The sequence below is a fragment of the Rhinolophus ferrumequinum genome, chromosome 11 (assembly GCF_004115265.2).
Source record: "Rhinolophus ferrumequinum isolate MPI-CBG mRhiFer1 chromosome 11, mRhiFer1_v1.p, whole genome shotgun sequence".
NCBI classification, from domain to species: Eukaryota; Metazoa; Chordata; class Mammalia; order Chiroptera; family Rhinolophidae; genus Rhinolophus; species Rhinolophus ferrumequinum.
In genome coordinates this window covers 71,721,611-71,743,689 of record NC_046294.1, presented here as the reverse complement: position 1 = coordinate 71,743,689, position 22,079 = coordinate 71,721,611, and the positions used below count along the sequence as shown (strand labels likewise).

Below are 22,079 nucleotides of genomic sequence, written 5' to 3'. Positions count from 1 at the left end.
AAGTCCAGTTGGTTTTGTGACAGTACCTTCTTAGGAACTCCAAGGTTCTTTAACAAAGAATACATGCAAGTGTTTTCGGAACATCTAAAGTATCATAAACATTCTGTTTAATATAAAGCACACTTTAGATAAGACTGACAAGCTCCATTTATTTCCATTATTTATGTGATGGGCTCACATCATGCAAAAACTATAACAGAGAAAACTATAGTCCAAAAAGAAGCTTGTTTTTAAGCAGCCCAGAAGATGCTGCTAGGAGGTAGTAGGTGTGGCCAGAAGTTTGTTAGAGGCATGGAAGGGAGTAAGTAAGTGCTTAAACTGTTTGGAAGGGAAATTTCTCATGAAGAAGCTATGGAATGAGGAAAGAATATCTGGGAGGTAGAACTAAAGAATATAATTAAGTCTAAGACGATTATTCTATCTTTAGGAGGGTAGAGAAGCTAGACAATTGCTTTTGGGAGGTAATAGCAATGAAAAAAGGCCAATAACAAATTCAAGAATATTTCCGTCTCAATTCATTTTCTCCGCACCCTCCCCCTTCCACTCCCCATCCCCACCAGGAGTCAGGAGAGGCGAGTGTAAATTGGAAATAGAATCTGAGTAAATGCCTAAAATTTTTCTATCTATGGACCAACATGAATTGAGTGCTTACTGTGTGCCACTCACTGTTCTAAGTATATTAAGTACACTAACTTGTTTAATCCTTACGACAACCAATGACATAAACAGCGATACCATTTCTATTCTAATGAGGAAATTGAGGCACAGAATGGTTCAGTCTGGTACAACCCCACAAAGCTAGTTAGTGCCAGAGACGATACTTAAACACAGCAGCCTAATCCCCTCGTAACTATTTCTTTTTATTCATCTCTCACATTTAAGACGAGAGACTGAGTACGCTTCTTGTGCAAAAATAGAACAAGTTCCTTTTTTCTACATTGGCAGTCTCAGCTGGCCTTATGAGTGTTGCTGAGTAAGTAACTGTGTCTGGTGAAGCAGACCATTCACACAAGCCAGTTTCACTTGAATCAGGAACAGACCCACTTGCTACTAGACTATTATCAAAGGTCTGCTTTGAAAGAGGGACAAAATCCTGTTAGGAAATGCAGACCTGTGAAACGGCAGTGTTCTGTGTTCCTAGAGAAACCACTGGGGGAAGACCTTCCTCCAGTCCAGGATGTGGAATTCTGCACACAATGCTAAGCATTTCCAGAGGAATTTGCTGTAAGGGATCCCATGTTTACTAAAAGGTGAATGAGAAGCAAACTTGTTTAACACACAGTAAATCAAACCACTTTTCTTAGTAGCTTTCTGTCACTTTGGGCTCTATTTCCCCATGAGGAAGGTAGAGCCTGCAAAACTGACTACTGATGGTTTGCTACTACCTTTAATTGTGAAGAAGGCTCAACTGTAAAATGTTTTTGAAAAACAGGTAACCAAAATTCTAAGTGCTTAAGACATCATGTTGATAAACAAGTCAACAGCAGTCACTGGATGCCTTAAGAGCCTCAACTCAATGATCCCAATGGACACCATTACAGCCTCCAAACCTGCCTGGATTCCCTACCTTGTGTTGTTTTCTTTTTTTAACGGTATCACTCTCCACCCTAACTGTCTGAGTTAGAACCAAGTGCACTCTCTTGGATACAAAGCAACCTTCCCTATGTACTTACCCACTCCAGCCTGTAGATTCTACTACACCCTCTCTGACTGAGCTATTCCAACCTACCTTTAAAAACTCAACCATCAATAGTTAACAGCTCTTTTTCCTTTCTACTAGAGCTTCTTCCCTTGGTGCCAGACTTCTCATCTCCTTCCCTCATCACAGTGTCTTCCATCAAACACCACCAGGGATTTTTTTCTTCTTAAATATTACTTAACCAACTTTTATGTCACTCATTGTCTGTAAAACATCTCCCTTGCTCTCCATCACCAAAAGGAAAATGCCAGCTGGACTCATTTCTTAGTAAGTGTTCTCCACACACCCAATTCATACCACCTCCTTCCAATGTTTCACAAAATGATGCCATCTCCTTGGATGTGCAGTTCCTGTTCTCACAGACATCCTTCTGCCCCACCCCTTATAAATGCTTATTCATCCTGCAAGAGAAAGATGTCACCTCTTCAATGCAGCCTTCCCTGACTGCCTCATACAAAATCATTAGTTTTCTCTTCTACTCTGTTTTAACCTTTAACAGACAGAGCTGTAATCACCTGTTTACATTGTCTGTCCTCTTGGCAACGACCAGGTCACTCATATTGTAACTTGTAGGCCAGTATCTGAGTAATTGCTCAATAAATATTTAATGGAAGAATGAATGTTCTGCCTTTTAATCCTCTGAACTTTCTATAAATGAGCTTAAAATCATATAGTGCATATATTATTTTCAATTAATATGTTTATAAACAGAGTATGAAAATATGTTATTAATCCAGTGCCTTTTCTCCTTAAACTTTCTATTCATATACGTATTCATTTTCACAGTTCATTTAAACATTCTAAAAGTAGTAAAAATTGCAGAAATGCATGATGGAAAAGGCAAAAGTTTCTTGTAACCTACTCCTAGGGGGAAAACTGAACAACTTCAGTTTTGTGACAGGTTCTGGATTTTTTTCCTTGTGCACATTACACAACTCATACACACCCACTGATGTCATGCTCTACCTGTACCATATGATTCACTTAACGTATTACAGACATCTTTTCTTTACACAACACGTAGGGCTCTCATTCTTCATAGATCTTACTGTACTAATATACTAGAATTCATTTATTCCTTTTTCAAGTGTTGGATATCAGAGTTGTTTATACATTTTTTTTGCTGTTATAAATAATAGTATAACGCACAGCCCCTGGAGGCACTGATGGCAGCAGCACCTCCACTCCTGGCTCCATTACTCCCGTCACACAGTGGTGACATCACATTTACATCTGCACAGTGGCTCTGTGTGCACTGTTCTTATCCCTGTCATCCAGACCAAACACAGTGACATTCAGAGAGGTAACTTGCCCAATGTAAAGATTTGAACCTAGGCAGTTTGACTTCAGAGCTTTTGATTTGAAACCATGTAATATGCTGCTTCCCAAAGATATACATTCCCCAGAACTCAAGCAGGTGTTTCATACCTTAAATTCAAAGTAGTATAATGCCTTTATACCCAAATTTTAATGGTTAAATATTTATCATATATAAATCATTAAGTACTTAGTATTTCAATAAAAACAGTAGACTTCAAAAATTAAATGTAAGAGACTTTTCACCAATACTATTCTTATATACCATAAACAATTAAAACAAACCTCTTCATGTACTACTTTTAGACATGAAGACATAAGGAGACAAGCTCAGTACAAATAAACAGGATAGTAATTGCTGCCTATTTTCTCACCATATTTCTAATTAAAGAAATGATATGCATATGAAATAGAATAAGTACCATATAATTAATTTTATAAGCACGCAAATTTATAGCAAAATATATATGCTAAGCAGAAAAGAATGCTTTACAACATATTCATTTATGTGTTTCTTTCAACACTGTTAAAAATAATATGTTATGTGGTAAAAATAAAATGTTATGTGGAAAGAGATGGCCCAAAATAGGATGTTTTCTTTTTCTTTTTCTCAATTTTTTTTTTTGTTGGGGAATTCTGGGGAACAGTGTGTTTTTCCAGGACCCATCAGCTCCAAGTCAAATCATTGTTTTCAATCTAGTTGTGGAGGATGCCACTCCCTGGCCCACGTGGGAATCGAACTTCTAGTCAGGGCAACAGTGAGAAGTCGTATGGAGGGAGCGAATAAACAAGGAGTGAGGCAGAGTGGTCCGCCAGGTTTTTAAGATCAAGACTTGAACAGAAACTCTTCTGTCATTTCAATCAATAAAGGGTTGAATAAGTAATACCTACAGGGGATTATCAAGACTAAAGGGTGATACCAATTTCTCCAAAGTCATGGACCACTTCTAATAAGTCAGAGCGAGCAATAAACATTTTCATCCCAAATCACATTCACATACACTAAAGGGAGGCCCTTAGACGTAGGGAAGATGTGGGTGTGTTTCAAGGCTGGAATATCATGCCTGACCACCACACAAAAGTCTTCTGGGGGAAGAAGAAATAAAAAATAACAGGCCCTGAATCAAGAAGGCAGTGAGAAAGAGGTTAGTGTTTTAATGAGATGTAAGAGGTAAGACATTTGAATTAGGACAAGCAAAAGAGAGCGGTAGGCTACAACTAAAGTAATTCATAAATTAGAATTACCTCTCCTTGGGAAAGATAAATTTTTATGTAGGATTTCCTACTACTGGTTGAACGATTACTTATCTACTACAGCAAATACTAACTTCCTGCAGTATTTTAAAAACATAAAACACTCCATGTCATAATACTGAAGGTGACTCACCATCAACTTCCTGCTCTTGCCTAAGCACCCTCTTGCATGAGTAATGACTAACAAACCATTTGCAATACCTAATCAAACAAGAAAGTCTTGATTATGCCACACGTTAAATGATCAACATCTTACTCTCATCTGCCGGACAATTCAGGAATAAAGAAGTCACCGGGGACACTGAAAGTATATTAAACACACCCTGATGTGGGGTTCAAAGTACAGGACTATCAAGAAGTAGTTTCCTTAGAATGTAAACTGGAAAAGTAGATGCAATAATCTTTAAAGATAATTCTGATCAATTTCAGTTTTTTTTGAAATTCTGGTTTCTTGTATTTAGGATGAATCACAACCTGTTTTTACTATATGCAAGGCATTGTTGTAAGATCTTTGTAAGCAAGTATTAACTCACTTAACAGCCCCATGGCATAGGTATTTTGATCATCCCCACTTTACAGATGAGGAAACTAAGGCACAGAAAAGTTGCCCAAAATCATTTAGCCCAAACTAAGTAAGTGGCAGAGCTGGGGTTCAAACCCAGATAGTTTTAGCTCTCCAGAAATCATGCTCTTAAATACTACCCTACCCTGCAAATATGACAAACATTAATCAAAAGTTGTGTGTTTTTAAAAATTTTCTACTCCTAGAACTTCCATGCAATTGCACAGCTTCAGTCATATTCATATAGATGACTCCTACATCTTTAATGCTTTTCACAGGGTCAACACTAGTTTTCTTCTCCACCAACTGGACACTGATACTTCACAAAATATGTCTAATATTTTGAGTGGATATTACTTTAAAATAACAACTGTGTCTGTTCCTCAAATAAAACTTTAATGTAGACTTTCACATTTCTATGACTCGATTTTAACAGTAGCCCTCCCACCACCCTCATCTGTCTTAATGAACTGCAGCATTAAACATTATATGTGATGCAAGACCATCTTGCCTCTCCTCCTCTAAGGAAACAGCTCTTTGACTCAGGGCCCCCCAAAGCCCACTGGAAAAATGTGCCCATCTGTATTGTTATTCCAGGTCTGCCACAGTCAGGCATTACACAGCACTGCAGGCCGTGGAGGTATTCCACCATCGTTCATAACCCTTCTCCCTCAGTCCTCTTTCTTTAGAAGTCTCTTTAAAGGTCTCCTGTCCTCTCTCTAGGACTTCCCTGCTGCACTCTTCCACCACCCTCCTTGGTCAGCTAACTCCTTCTCATCGCTCCCCAGTGTGAAGGGCACTTCCTCCAGCGGGCTTTGCCTGCACAAGCTTTCCTCTCCGGTGCATCCGGCGCTTTCTCTTCCGTAGGATGATTCCATCACCTTAGTCACTCAGTAACCCACTCCACGTCAGTCCTCCCAGCTGCATGGCTTGTTCACTGCTCTTTCCAGTACAGGCATACCTCGCTTTATTGCGCTTTGCACTTTACTGGGTTTCAGAGATGTGATTTTTACAAACTGAAGGCAAGAGCCTCCTCCAGAAAGAGCATTAGGACTCGCTTTACTGCGACAGTCACTTTATGGCAGTGGTCTAAAACCAAACCCACAGTACCTCCCAAGGTCTGCCTGTACTTAGCAGTGCTATGGGCTTTTCAGCTCCACGCACAGGCACCCCACTCCCCAAACTGTCCCCTCTTAGTCCCCACTGTTTTTATCCACTGAAATTCTACTCTATTCTCATGATATGTCTTTGTGAAGCTTTTCTCAACTCTATCCCACTAGTAAGAAGGAATTCCCCACCCGTCAACTGAAATTGCGCTTGTTTGGATTATTTGGTATTTGCTTGTATTTGCTCTTTTACACTGAGTTGAAGTACAGACCAGGTAATAGAATGGGAAGAATTTATCATTCTGTCCATAGGTCCTGAAAGCATTCACCACTACCATTCATACCTCTCCTCACTCAGTCTTCTTTTGGTCCTTCAAACTTCTCCTCTCTAGCATATAGAGTTTTTCTTTTTTTTCATGAGTGGGGTATTCTCTATTTTACATGGTTGCTCAGGAGAAAGATAGCAACATTTATTAGAAACTACCACCAGGTTAGTCTGTGACATTTTGGTCAGGAGACTTACGGTTTTCAAAATATACAGGAACTAAAATACATTCACCCTGACTCTTTTGCAGTTATGTTTCCAAAGAAGTCTTCCATAAACATAAACATCTGAAATTAATATGCTTGATCTTGTAAACCCTAAACAATCCCTCATAAAGTTCTGCCCACACTACTAAAATTTTAGCTAGACACCATGGAAAATGTTGTCATGTACAATAAGTATTAAATATTATTGTCACTCAGTTTTCTTGTGGCTTTAATAAGCCAAACATGGGGCAAGTGTATATTAATGCATTATTGAAGAAAAAGCAGTTTATAAAATCGAGTCTTGGTAAAAGAAATATGGTTTCTCTTCTGGTTTCCATAGCAACAGTTTTATTCTCGGTGTAAAGTGACTTAAAGCATGCATCTCCAAAGAGCTCAGGCTGTGTCATTTCTGCATACAGACATGGAAGCTGCAATCTAAAAAGATTACAAATATACTGATGAAAATCTTCTTCAGGCAAATGAGTGCTAAGAGTGATGCCAGCTCATTTCTTTCTCACCCTTTGAGTTCAGGTGTTCTACGTCATATAGGGAACGAGATGGTTCTGCTGGCAAAGTACCAGAACATGCCGACAGGCCCAAACCCCCTGCAGACCACAACGGACAGTGTAGTAGACTAAGATGAAACCCTGGCCCATACATCTGAAGGCTCAGGTTGGAATCCCGGCACTGCTGCTTACCTGCAATCTACTCACGAGCATCCTGCACCCCACCACTGTGCTCACACCCCTTTATAGCAGACACCTCACCGTTCCCTAATCGTTTGCCTATAGCCCTGTCTCTCCCCCTCAGGCTCTAAGACTTGAAGTAAGTACCTTGATTTTTTTTTTTCAGTCTTGTATCCCCAGAGCTTTGCACTGCCACCAAACACAACCGGCGTTTGCTGAGCTGAAATAATTAAGAACTTATCTGTGGTAAAAATTACTGATTGGTCACAATCTCTCAGATCCTCAGTTTGTGCTTTTATAAATCATATATATATTTCTTAAAAAGTTGATAACATTTTGTAGGATTTTTATATTAAATAAGCTCTCAAATAAAATGATGGAGTTATTCATATGTATTAGGCACTTAGTAAAGGTTTTATTCCAACTGAAAATAGGAATAAAATAAAAATAGGAATACAAAGTGGATCATTAAGTTTACCATTCTAGAGTTTTCTATCTTTGTAATCCATAAACCAGCAGAATAAGCACACCTGGAAACTTGTTAGAAATGCAGAATCTTAGGTCCCACTCCAGACCTAAAGACTCAGAATCCGCATTTTAACAAATCCCTAGGCAATTCCTGAACACATTACCATTTGAGAAGCAGTGATCTAGAATACAGAAAACTAATAAGGCTCACTTGTTTTATTAAACTCTTTTATAGAACTAGTTACCATTAACTCAAACTTTACCAATCAATATAGCAAAAGTACCATTCAATGGATTACTTGATTAAAAAAAAAATCACCTCTGATGCATTGTAAATGAAACCAAATATAATTTTAGCCTTAAACTCTAGAAAGACAGCATAGTTAAGAGAAAATTGTACAGGTTTAGATTCAGTAGGACTTGGGATCAAATCTTGGATCCAATATTTATAAGCCTTGTAACCCCAGGGCAAGTTCCTTAATCTGCTTGATGCTCACTTCCCTTATTTAGAAAATGGAGATGAATACTTTTCTTAATTAATTGTTGAGAGGATTAAAGGATAAAGCGCTTGACACAGTAGGTACTTAAAAAAAAAGTAAGTTCCCTATTCTTTCCTGGAATAATTCTGCCATTTTGTTCTAATAATATATTTAACTTACAAAATTTGTGTACAATATAAAGAGGCAGGTTTATGAGAAAATAAACCTGGGTCTCAAACACAAAATGATCAGCTAACAAAAACAAAGTAACTCATAGGTTTTTCCCTTCCATAGGGGGATCCTAGAGAAGAGTCAGATTTTTAATGGTCTCCCAATTGTTTCAGGATAAAGCTCAAACTTCTTAGTTGGTCACACAAAATTCTTCTGCAAATGTCTTTAGTCTCATCTCTCCACCATTTCACCACTAGTTATGTGGTGCTGGGGCTTTCCGGCCTCAGTGATCTCTCAGAAACTGACTGTCCCCTTTACCTTCTCTTTTCTTCAGCAAAGGCAACTCCCTTTCATCTACTAAAATCCAGGTGCTGAATCCAACCATTTCTCACCATACTGGTGTAGCCTTTCCTCTGTTATTGCAACTGCTTCCTAACTAATCCCCCTACTTTTAAAAAACTTACTCAGGTTACAACACTCCTCTGTTCAAAACCTACAAGTCCCTACATAATATGGCCTCCATGGACCTTTCGAAAACTCTGTCCTAGTTGCAATGGCCTCCTTGCTGTTCCCCAAACATGCCTCAGCACCTCTGAACTGGCTGTTGTGCTATGCATAGAACATTTCTCTCCTTTCCCCCAGATATCTGCATGACTCTGTTCATTCAGATCTGCTCAGAAGACATCAAGGAGAGGCCCTCACTGGAGAAACGATCTACAAATATCACCTCCCTCTATCTCCAGCCAATCACTCTCTGATCCTTAACAGGTTTATTTTTCTCTTTCCATTTTAACTATCTGACACATTGTATTTTTTTAATATTCTGTATTCTCATGATTTAGAATAGTGCCTGGCATGTATTATTCAGAATTTACTGAAGCAATGAGTGAACCTCTGGCTCTTTAAAGACGTCTTCTCTACTCTCCCGACTACTGATTTACATGTTCCTCCACTACGTTCTCAGCACTTGGCACAGGTCTGCCGTAACATTTATTGCTAGTTATATGGGAAAAAAAGTTTTTTTAACTTGACTTGTAATGGCAATCCCAGTGGCCATTACAATGCCTAGTACAAAGCAGGGCAGTTAATATTTGTTGAATCAATGATTGAGAAAGGCAACAATTCAACTGTCTCAAGGTGAAACCCTGCGACTTTGTGAAATATCCTTTTCCTGTTCGTTATAGCTGCATGAACTTCCCAAAGAAAAAGGCCAAGTATAAGCTCACAGTACTTTCTAGTATGCAACTCTCCAGGCTTTCTTCAGTGCAGCTTGATTCTTTTATACTTTAACTTAACAGAGTTTTAGTAAGTACATTTATAAAAGATTAGCTTTCTGTTAAGCTCATTTAGACTTCAGAATGTTCAAATAAAGCAATGACTTTTTGTCAAAATGTTAACCTAAAGTAAATTTTACTACCTCCTTACCTACCTCATTGACATCAAAAGAAAATATTATTTACAAAACTCTATTATTGCAGGATTTCTTTCATTTCACTGATACTGCCTATATATGGTAGTTTATGGATATAATTTTTAAAGAATTAGCATCTTAATCTTTCACACAAATATTCCTCTTATGAGTCATAAAGTTACTTAGCAATAGAGTAACCAGAAGGACTTAGAAATCAGTGGGAAAGACAAAAATAATATTCCAACACTTATCAAAAGAAATAAAATAGGCATTTATTCTTACATGTAAATAATTTATAATCTTTCTCATCCTCTCTACTCCAAAGCTAAGCAAAGTTTCCAAAATTCTGCAAACAGTCACAAAAGAAAAGTTGAACAGGGACACTTCTATTTTTAAGCACCACTTTAATAACTCATTTTACTAAGAGAGCTGGTGGCAATGATACTAATGTATCCAAAATTGTTTTCTTTATATTTTTTTAATAATATCCTTTCACTTTTCTAAGTTAGTCCATTGGTTAAAAATAACAGAAATAAGCTTATATCCTTTTCTTTTTTCTTCATTATATTCACTTACACTAAAATCTTAGTAACTTTCAGAATTCAAATGAACTTTCCCAAACAGTTACTTCAAAAGAGTCTGAATAAATTAAAATATATATATTTATTTGTGCTCTAAGTACAGGTCAAGGGAACTCAACAAGGGAAACTCAATATTGAGTTTCTATATATCTCTCCTTGCCTTAAAAGACAACTTCTAAAATAAGCCAAGATGGCAGGAAAGAATCATCTTACCTGAAATAATCAAGCAAATAACTAAATATATGAACACAATACTCCTTAACATATTTGAGATGTAGATAATTATTTTGGATATTATAATTCTCAAATTGAAATAATTTTTAAAATGGAGCACTACAAAAAAATACTAATGTGAAGCTACTGAAAAACCAAGTAACGCTATCCATCTGCCTGGCAACATGATTAATTTGGGTTTATTCAATAAAGGAATGAAGAAATGAATATTTAAAAATGTTATAGCTTGTACGTGCCAATAGTTTTGCTCATATATTTATTTGGGGGTGGGGTTGTTTTACCCTGGGAGCTCATTGTGGAAGCCCAGCTGGGTAGACTTGGCATAAAGAATGACAATTTATCAGCCAACACCTATTGTTCCATTGGCAAATGCTGTTGCTTTGCCCAGGCAATCTGAGTTTTAATATTATTTAGAAAATATTGTTAACTGAAAAATCATGACTGGAGTCAGTTAACATCAAAAGAGATCCCCAGTGAAGAGGAGTGAGTGAGACACTGTCATCCTCAGAATAAAACAGGCCATTAGCTGCCTTGACACAGGTTGCTTGCTTCATTAAGCAGCAAAGCCAAGAAGCCATCAAGATTAAAAGGTGCCATGTGGAAGGCATCTTGGTTTTAAGAAAGACTTAGAAGAAGAACTCGTATAGTACTGAGGATTTGATCATTGCAAGATAATGTCATTTTCAACTTGGTTAGACATTCTCATTGAATTATTTTTTTCTATTTCACAAATATTTTTATACTCCATAGTCCCTATATATTGTTTATTTGCAACTTTTATTAAAATGGAACGTACTGGTCTATATTTTTAAGCAAGAACTATGTTCTTGTTTCCATATTACTAGCCATTTTTCAGGAACTTAATCATCAAATAAATCAAGACAAACTATATAAAACAATTGAGTTTCTTAAGAATTAGTTATATCAATTCTGGATTATTGTTTTTGCTCTTTACTATTTCCTGTGGCCATCTTTTCTTGATTTACCTAAATTTTCAAATGAGAAAATAGAAACCAGCAATTTTGGTTAAAAAAAAAAAAGACATAGTTAGGATAGGAGCTTGAGGTAATTAATAAAATACATTGTCTCTATCTCTTGCTTCATTTATTGCTCTGACTGTGGGCTTTGCTACAATGTTATCCCTGTGAATACTGTTGATATACTTCAGTACAGTCTCATTATATATACTATGACTTCAGATTGACAAGTAATTTCCATTTTATAATAATCAAGAACTTTCAGAAGAACAGAAACATTGACTCATGTAAAGTAAATATAGCTTAAAGACAACATGGTTACCAGATTTTTAAAATTATTTTAAATGAACTCTGGCTACTAGTTAATACAAACTAAAAGTAAATTGTAAAATATCAGATCAGATCACATTTACTTATCTATTATGCATGCAATATATTATACCAAACACTGTATATTGTTAATGACTTCTAACTATGTCCCAATTACCTTTTATATTGTGTAACTTAATCTTCACAATAGCCATGAAAATTCTGTGTTATCTATTATTGTTATCCTCATTTTCCAAGTGAGAAAACTGAGGCACAGGTAGGTACAGTAACTTGTCTTAGATCTCACTGGCAGTAAGAGACAGAACTGGGATTCAAATTCAGGTCCACCGGACTCCAAGAGCCCTTGATCGTATTTAACCTCCTATTCTAAATTCCTTCTCAGTTCACTCCAAAGATGAAAAGTAGAACTTCAAAGTTTGTGAACTATGTACAACACATGAAGTAGGAATTATCAACTCCTAAAACCTGTTGTCAGCTTTGCAACTTCTCACACATCCGTACCCTTTTCTGTGCTTTTTAAAGTTAAAAACCTTACACCTACATTTTACCTGCCGTTTTCACATTTCACTTCTATTCTCTCCCTGTCATTTTTCTTGGTAACAATTTCTTTCCCGTTTGGTCTTTTGTGCTCTGACAGAGATGACACAAAACGGGTAATACAGTTCTGTACCACTCTGCTTGCTTCTCAACATTTCCCCACTGCAAGGAAGGTGTTCGGCACATTCCTCTAACATGTATCATCTTTCTCCACCCACCTTGAGGTATTTCCTAGGAATTCCATGCAGGTTAATAGGGAAATCTGAAAGTGCTGCATTGGTAGATCTGGGCGTTAGTCAACTATAAACAATGCCTCACTTGAAAACATGAAAATAACGAATCCCTTAAAACATACCAGTGATAAGACATTTAACTTTAGATTGTTATCAAAGGCACATTTTTAAAAAGCAGATAATTGGGTTAATTGATTTTGCTTAATTTAAATCACAGCTTATGATATTTAATGTTCCTTAATAGTTACCAGCCCTTTGGTGTCAAGCTATTTCTGAATTATCACAGAGCATACTTTGACTTTATTATTGCTTTAAGATTCAGCAATCTTGTGGTTCACCGTTAACAAGCTACTATTAAAAAATTTATTATTTTCATATAAATAGAGGTGGTTAAGGAGAAGTATCACTTTTCTTTCCCCAAGTCCTTATTTTCTAATGTCAAACACCAAAATCACTAATGTTTGCCTCATTTTCAGTATGTAGAAGAACTATTTTATATAGACCAAGTATACATCAAAAGACTAATTAAATTAATATTTTATAAGCATAACAACATTTAAAAAAACTTCTAAAAGGCAATCAACTTGCTTCAAATAATTTAATAGAATAGGGTTTACATATGTATATACTATATTAAAGTAAAATATAACCATTATCTTACAGAATTATTCAATTTCCTTTTATTTTTTTCATTTCCTTTTCCTTGCCCTTCAAATTCTTTTCACAAAGTTTACTGTAATTTCTTGGTCAATTAAATGGACAAAGAATATAAATTAGTCTTCTTCATAGAATCTAGTAAGTCTTGCCTCTGGAACTCTTTACAGGTGGCACCTGTAAGTGATTTCTCTATTAGATATACTTAGAAATTTGGCCAATTACAAACTACAATCCAGCAATGAAATCCATCATTTCAAACTCACATTTTGAAAAAGAACTGGTAAAAACAAAGTAAACTGATCATTTTTGCTAAATTGAATTAGACTGAATAAAAGAAAAAGAATTTCACAAAATCTTAGAATTGGAGAGAATCTTAAAAGATCCTTCAGTCCAGCCAACCATTAAAAATTAGGTCTGGGGAGTCTGGAGAAAAACGACAGTATTTTAAGAAAAGTGGCTTGATTAGAAATAATTATTATAGCAGAACACAAAACTGGACTCAAATATTTGAATAAGAATTTTTTAAAAAGAGCAAAACTAGAAAGTTCTAGTTAAATTAACTAACGATAAAAATGTAAATCAAGTTGCATTTAGTTTGATTAACCCAGTAAAATGCTTCAGAAGAGCCATGTAGCTTTCTTTTATCTGAAGGCTTCAGATTAGACTCAGAAGGCATTCCCTTCAGGGTGAGAATTGGAGATACTGCTGAACAGGAGCCATGTGCTGCTTTGTTACAGTAAATGCTGTCCAAGTTTAAATACCCTCACCAATCTCCTTCCTCACAGTCTTCAGGTTCTAAAAGCAGCTGAAAACATTATTTTTTCCAAGCACAGACAAGCATCACCTTTGCTGCTTTTCTCAAGGAAAAACTGGACTCAGAAAGAGCTCAGTTCCTCTTACAGCCATGAGAAGCTGTGCCGTGCACTTCACTGGAGGACGCACAGCTCAAAAGCACCGTGGGTGGGTGCCTTCCAGAGTAAGAGAAGCTCTTAGGTGGAAACCTTATTAACGTGACATTATGGCTATAATTTTATGTGAATATGAGGTGTATCAAGACTACAGTTCTCGTGACATTCATTCCAAAGCATTTCAACACCATGGAGAAGTCCTCTATTTATTCTTCAATGTCCGCGAAAATGGAAGAAATAAAAGACAACAATCTCGTGCACGTAATTCCCAATTGAGTTATCCACTATACAGATTTTATCAATAGCCTCCACTTGATTTGACAGTTAAGCCCTCATTTGTATTTGTGAACAAATTCAGAATAATCCACACTTGAATTTTCATATATACTTAACACCTTACTCTCATTTTGAAACTTCTGCTGACTCCTTTTCTTTATTATGACCAGTTTTTGTTTTTTATAAAGCTTTTTGGTTTCATCATACCTGTTTCTTCCTTTTTTAATTCATCATGTTGTCTGACCTCCCCATTAAACACAATGACCTGTAGTGTCCTCTTGAAATAGTCTCTCTCCTTTAAGGTATAAGTGTGTATTTTATTAGATACAAAATCTCCTTAAGCAAACATCACCCCACATCCACCACTTTCTGTAGAAACAGTTCTGCAGTATATTTACTATAAACATAGCGCCTCCAGTGCAGTGACAGATCCTATCCCTTCTGTTTTCTCTGAGGCTTTTTTCTGTCACTACCTAACCCTGGTCACATGGGCTCTGGATCCCCATTATCAGAGTCTGAATTCTGGTTTCTATCATTGAAAAGTTGAATAATTTTGGAAAAGTTACTCAAGTTTTCTCAGATGTGAAGTGAGATGAATAACAGCACCTAACTTAAATGGCCATGACGAGAATTAAATGAGATAGTACAAAATGACATTAGCAGAATGTCTGGCATATAAATAGGGTTTCTTATTATTTAATACCTCCTACTACCATTTAAACATAGCTCAAGTCTTTTTGGGGGTGATTGTTCCTATTTCAACCTGCTCTTCATACTCCCCCGCCCCGCTTTCCTAACCCACTACAATCTTGGCTCTTCCCAGTCTACTCAAACTGTTCTCACCAAAGGCACTTCTCTTTACTAAATACAGCTGTTCTGGGTGGATGAGGGTGGTGGAGCGGGGGAGTAGGATGGGTGAAAAAGGTGAAAGGGATTAAGAAGTACAAATTGCCAGTTATAAAATTAATCATGGGAATGTAAAGTACAACGTAGGGAATACAGTCAATAATACTGTAACAACTACCGGTATGTATGGTGTCAGACAGGTAACAGACTTCTCGGGGTGGTGACTTCATAAGGCATCTAAACGTCCAAGTACTATGTTGTACACCTGAAACTAATATTGTATGTCAACTGTAACTGGAAAATAAATTAATTTAAAAACATAGCTGTTTATTAAGCATGCCTAGTAATTTATATACGGTATATAAAAACACGTCATATTTTACAAACAAAACAGACCTGAAATAAAATACATGCAAATATTCTAAAACCCACTAAAACAAATTTGATATATACTTTTGATTTTAAACACAAATTTGAAGACAAACTCTCCCCATTTGCTTAGACCATTATCATTACAAAATTTAATAGAAAAAAACAAACCAATGCTCTAAAAGAATCACAATTAACCTTTGTCGATGCAAAATGCCTAATCTCTCAAAACAAAATTTAAAGTGAGTTATTTGTTAATAATTTCCTAGGTATAGTTTTAGATGGAGCACAACGAAATGAATGATCTCAATCATCTTCTTGCGACTATCAATACAAAGCAGCTTTCACAACTTTTATTTGGAAACTTGCTAATTAAAAAAAATTGCCAAGTGAAATATTAGTCAATAAATGCTTGAATAATTTTTATGTCACACATGAAACAGATTCTGAGAACAAGCAAATGCATTCATATGAAAATAAGCTAAATGGAAGATTTAAGGAATCAATCTTACCTCAAGAGATTATATAAACAAAGTATGTGACAAGAAAAGCTCACTTGCGAACTTGCCTAGATTTTCATTTTCAGCTCTTAACTCATTAGAAAAGTGTTCAATCCACCAAAAGCAAGAGCAGAGAGTTAAGGAACAGTAAAAATATTTCAACAGATTGTATTATCTTCAGGGCCCTCAGCAAAGGGGGTGAGTTCCTGGCGCCAGGCACAGCGTTGCACCTTCCCAGAGGACCCTAACTCTTTTCCTAATATACACAAAGATGCCTCACGGGGTAGCTGTGGCCTTGGCTCACATAACAAAGAAGAAAGAAGGTGGACAATGTCTAACTTTGTAGGGAAGAGGGAACTAAACCTTTACCTAGTACCTCCTATGTACTAGAACTGGAATAAAAACTTTATTATATTATTTACTTCTTAATATCTTCCTCTCTACTGTAAGGGGCATTGCCACTTGTCATTATGTAGATTAAAAAAATGGTAGATTTTAAGTTACTTGCCAAATTAAGAGGCAGAAAAAAAGATTTATACTCAGGTTTATCGTCTGTGAAAAAAGTAGAACTGTGTTCAATAACACAGACTACACCTAAGAAAGATGCTTTGGAGTTTATAAGTTGCTATCTTCCAGTTAATCTCAAGGTAGAACAAATATCCACTTTAAAAGGTGGAGGGTTAAGAACACCACAGCTTGGTTTCCCATCCAAACCACAAAAAGAAGGGGGAAAACCTTCAACTCTAAGACCTCAGACACAAGAAAACACAAGCACGTCAAAATTAACCAAACTAGGAATCTGAGATACTCATTTCAGAACTGAAACTTTAAACTGTTGGCTTTTAGTCACCAGCCCCTTTATGTATTAATGATTAAACAAGACTTTGGCATAGAGCATGTTATTTTGAAATAAAGTAAGTCTCCCACATGAAACTGGATAAAAAATAACCATCACCCATGCTCCAGTTTCCTTAAAAGAATAATTACTATTTTCCACAGAAAGTTTTACCAGTGCACAAGCATTACTCAGTGTGGTTTAATTACAGTGTCTCACTCACCTGAGGCTGAGTTCATCATATTCTGCTGCACGGGTGGACTGGTGGGGGCTGGAACATTCATCTGGGAGAGCATGGCCTTCCTGGGGTCCTGCCATGTTGTTGTCTGATCAATGTGACTGAGACAAAACAAACCGGTGCATTAGATAACATACATGAGGTCCTAAAAACAACATTCCCACTTATCAAAACAGGGGAGATACGGGCTAACAGGAACGGCATAAACTAGCTCCACAAAAGCACAGGCACGACATCTCACGGTCCCTTCTCCTCCTCTGCAAACTTTTTAAATCCTTGTGTCACTAACCTTTCATTTCTTAGATCTTACAAGAGCAAAATTTGAAAAAGCTATGTCTGGAGTTTTAAGTGAAGGGAAACCATTGTCACCTAGCGGACAATTATTATCTGCTTCTAATTTAAAAATAAAATGTGACTTATAAATTAATTGTCTGTAACAGTAGTCATATGACTAAAAACCAAAATTCACAAGGGAATCCCCTATTTTTTTCTCCTAAGCTAAGAATGTCAATTAACATAATTTTTGGACCTAAAATGCATTAGGTAAAACACAAAAAAATATTAAGTCTTATTATAATATATACTCTAAAGCCAAAATAGAATGAAAAATTTCATCTATAAGTTTTTATTTAAAGTCTCCTGTGACTGTCAAAGGCCTTTGTTATTTGCTAAATAAAACACTTAAACATATTCTACATACTCTTAACTCACTGGGAAATATCTTAGACATATTCATACAGATTTGTTTATCAATAAAATTGGGATGAAAACAGCTAAAGATTCTATGAAATATAAAACCATGGGGCATCTAGCACAGCATCTGGTATGTGACCTTTCAGTAAATACTAGTTTTTTTCTAGCAAATTGAATTGTCTCAGTGAAGCAAAAACAAAATATTATATACATGAAACTACCTAAAAAAATTATCCTGAAGAAATAGCCAGAGAAGTACTCAAAGAGTTATGCAAGGTTCTCTTCTGTATAACTTATAGAAGCAGAAACATCTAATGATAGGGATTGGTTAAATAAATATTATTTTTTATGATGGACTATAATACAGCTATTGAAAATATTTTAGAAGAATATTTAATAACATGGAAAATGTTCATAATACAACTTTTTAAAGTCGGTTGTAAAACAGTATGTATAGTATGACGCTTATTGTTTAAATATGTGTGTGTGTACTAAAAACATATGGGAAGAATAGACATCAAAATGTAACAATGTTTATTTCTAGATGGCAAAATTACAGAACTCTGCTTTGCTAGGTTTTCCTATTATTAAACAACCATAAACTCATTATTTTTGAAACTGGGGCAGGGAAGGGCGGGGTGAACAAAAATAAAACCTAATTAAAAAAAAAACCTCAAATTGTTTTTTGTATGGCTGTTTAAATTTCAAATCTGAATTCTCTCTCTTCTTGAATCATCCCAGGATAAATACCCACGTAAATGGTAAGGAAATGATACCCCGTGATTAATTTTCCTGACATGGAACTAGAATGCTAGCTTCATCAGTAACATTGCCAATAACAGAGTATAGAAAGGATTATAGACTCTGGCTAGAATGGACCTTAAATATTATCTACTGGAGATGGGAGAAGACTTCCTTTAGGTCCTAGGCAAGCAGAAAAGGGATGAAAACAACGAGGTAACAATGTAGATGTGTATTCTTAGGAATGGCAATGGTACCTCTCAATTCCAGGCTACTACAGACCAACTACAAAGGTTAAGAGAAAATACTTGTTTATTTAGTGGAGTATATACTTTGTCAAATGTTAACTAGTCAGCACTCCTTTTTTCCCCCACTGGTCATATATGCTTTTTAACAGTAGCACTAGCATTTGCTCAGGTCTAGACAACATAGGAAAACCTTGTTCAAGTCTTGCTATGTAAGCACCTCATTCCAAAAGATCAAGTCCTTATCAAGCCTAGTAAGAGCTTACTCCTCTTCCTTTTTAATTTTACAGACGAGGCACTGTACAAATTAAACCATAAAATGTTCTCTAGATATGCATCGCTTCTCATGCTTACAGATAGCAAGCAATACACATATGGTTAAGCAATATAATAGTTATACTCAAGGAAAGTTGTTTAAAATCCACAAGAAGACCAAAATTTAGGACAATGTTTCTCACTGCCTGTTATGATGTTAAGAAACCCAGAAAGGAAATGGCCAGTGATTCACCAGTAGCGGCTCTTAAATTTCCATGAAAGTGTATTCCGAGGCCTACTCCTCCTCTCCAGTACTTGTTAACACCCCTAACATCTGTCAGGGGTAAAGGAGAAGAGGGAGGCACACTGGAAGCCAGTTCAGGATTCTGACTGCTGAAGATTTTCTAAGCCTGTAACAGTTGGAAACTAACCCATTACATAAATCATATTAATCTACTTATAACGAGACAGAGCTCCACTGGAGAGTTTAAGAAGACCCCACTCTGAACCACATGAATCTTCCCAAATATTGGAGCCAATCCGTAAAACTGTTCTTAAGGCTTCTTTCTCCTTTAAATAAATTAAGGTTTTGAATAGACTACAGAAAATGTAGTTTTATTGCTCTCCAAAGATCACTTATTTTGCTGAAATGATGTAAATACAAATGCTAAAATTTCTCCTCCTGAAAAAGCTGTTAAACCTCAGGAAGTTCAGAGTCTCACGGAGCTGTACTATGTGACCTCAGCGAATGTTCCACTTGCTTAAAAAGATCTACATCTCTTTAAGGAATAAAGACGCTGTTATCTAAATTGTCCAACTTCAAAAGCACGTAACCATTTAGATGCCTAAGAAAATGTGAAAAAAAGTATCTTTAAAATTTTTGTCTTCACTTAATCTGTAAGATTAAATGATAGAAAACACTGTTTTATCCTAACAAGTCAATTTACAGTATATCCCCAAATACCCAGCCTTCCTTTTAACATAAGAACAAGAACATACTGCATAAATACTAAGAGGGAATAGAACAAAAAGGCCTGGGCACTGAACATTCAACAAAATACCAGAATATTACAAAACACAATTTCTATTACCACCAGAACATGAGCTTCTTGAAGGGGGTACACTTGGTAGAGTGCCTGGTCCATAGAAGGGCTCAATCAATACACGCTGAAGTAAGTAACCATTAAAATAGTGCGCATTATTTAAGATTGTGATGACTCAAGGGTTCATATAAATGCTCATCTGGGAGAGGGTTGAAAAGGATTTTATCGCTCAAACTACACTGATTCTTAGAAATGCCACATTATACATAATACAATCAAAATACACAAACCAAGGAGGTAAAATTAAGGAAAACTCAAAACTGCATTTTCAGAGTTAAAAATTAATGGCTATATATAACATAAAACATAATTGAAGACTTGGTTTACCTTGTTTCTAACAACAGCCTAGCTGATAAATTTACCACAGATAAATAAGAAGCGTGAAATTCTACAGCATCTTCAATACATGTAAATAAACTACTCTTTGCTATTATTTTGGGAAAGAAAAGATGATTAGATTTATGGTCAAGATAAACCCTGTGATCTCACTCTAGAGCAGCTAAGGCTGGGAAACAATGAACTTGTCCAAGTTTACTCCTGATAAAAGATAAGCAGCTACAGCTTCCTGGACCAAGGTCCATGTGTAGGAGCAATCTCCCTTGTGTAAGCAGAGCCACCTCTTCTGTTGGCTTCTGTCTCTTATTTTTCACTGAAGAATTTGGTCTTACATATTGGATGACATAGCAAAATGTATATGGAACCCAAAAAGGGGGCAGAAATCCTGAAGTGAACCATTAGAAAATGGACTTTTTGAATAATACCACAGGTTATTTGAGGTTCTGATGTATAGAAGTATTTAAAGAGCTGTATCAAACATATGGTGATGGAAAGAGAACTGACTCTGGGTGGTGAACACACAATGGGATTTGTAGATGATGTAATACAGAATTGTACACCTGAAATCTATGTAACTTTGCTAACAACTGTCACCCCAATAAACTTTAATTAAAAAATATACGTATATAGAGAGAGCTTTATATATTCCTGTGAGATGGGATGTAAATCTTATGAAACTCAAACCTGGGCCTTGAATAACAATATTGTCACAGCTTCAAATTACTGGGGAAACCATAAGAACACGAAATGCTACCTAAAGTTACCCTGGGGAGACCCCAAAATCTTATCTCCCCAGGACCAGCATTAGACAGGGAGAATAAAAATGTGTCATTGTTCTGTAAGTCTCTCACAACGGTTGAAAAAAATAATCCCTTAACAAAAAAGACCTACAATTTATTCAAGTGATATGTCCAAGGGCAGCTGACCAGTATGTAGCTGTGCTGGGATTTAAACTCATAACCAATTGATGCAAAATCTGCACTTTTTCTGCTACATCAGACTTCCTCTTATGTTGTGAAAGCATTTTGCATGTTTAGATTTCTTAAGACTAACGTCTACATCACCACCTCCACTCCTCCAACCCTTGCAATAATTAAGTACAAGAAGACAGAAATCGCCTCTGCAACAACACCCAGTAGACCAAAAATCCAGGTTCACACTCCTTTGCATCTCTCCCACTCAAATACAAAAGGAATATGGAGATGAGGGAATTTCCCAGGACTTTAAAAAAAAAATTTTTTTATTGAGGTATAACTAACATTCCCAGGGCTTTTTAGATGGGACCAATGATAGACATGCATAGATCCCTTGGATACTGGGGGCGGGGGGAGCCTTCTATGTGAATTCTGAAGGTCAAAGGAACGTGCTACAGACACTTTCCCACGTATCAGATACATGTGTTGCCACCCCAGTGAAACCCCGGGATTTACTGTACAGGAGAAAGTTGCCAACTTCTGTTAACTGCTCTCAGGATGATGTGGGACTTCCAAGGAGCCAATGA

General features: G+C 36.3%; 1 protein-coding gene across 13 annotated transcripts in view; it reads right to left on the bottom strand.

Annotated features, from left to right (window-relative positions):
• YAP1 (Yes1 associated transcriptional regulator) overlaps positions 1-22,079 on the bottom strand; it is a 104,018-nt gene that overhangs the window by 35,994 nt on the left and 45,945 nt on the right. For all 13 annotated transcript variants that reach the window (XM_033120048.1, XM_033120038.1, XM_033120050.1 and 10 more), the window contains one exon: positions 17,191-17,306. In XM_033120048.1, the coding sequence (XP_032975939.1) occupies positions 17,191-17,306 (116 nt within the window). The remainder of the gene's footprint in view (positions 1-17,190; positions 17,307-22,079) is intronic.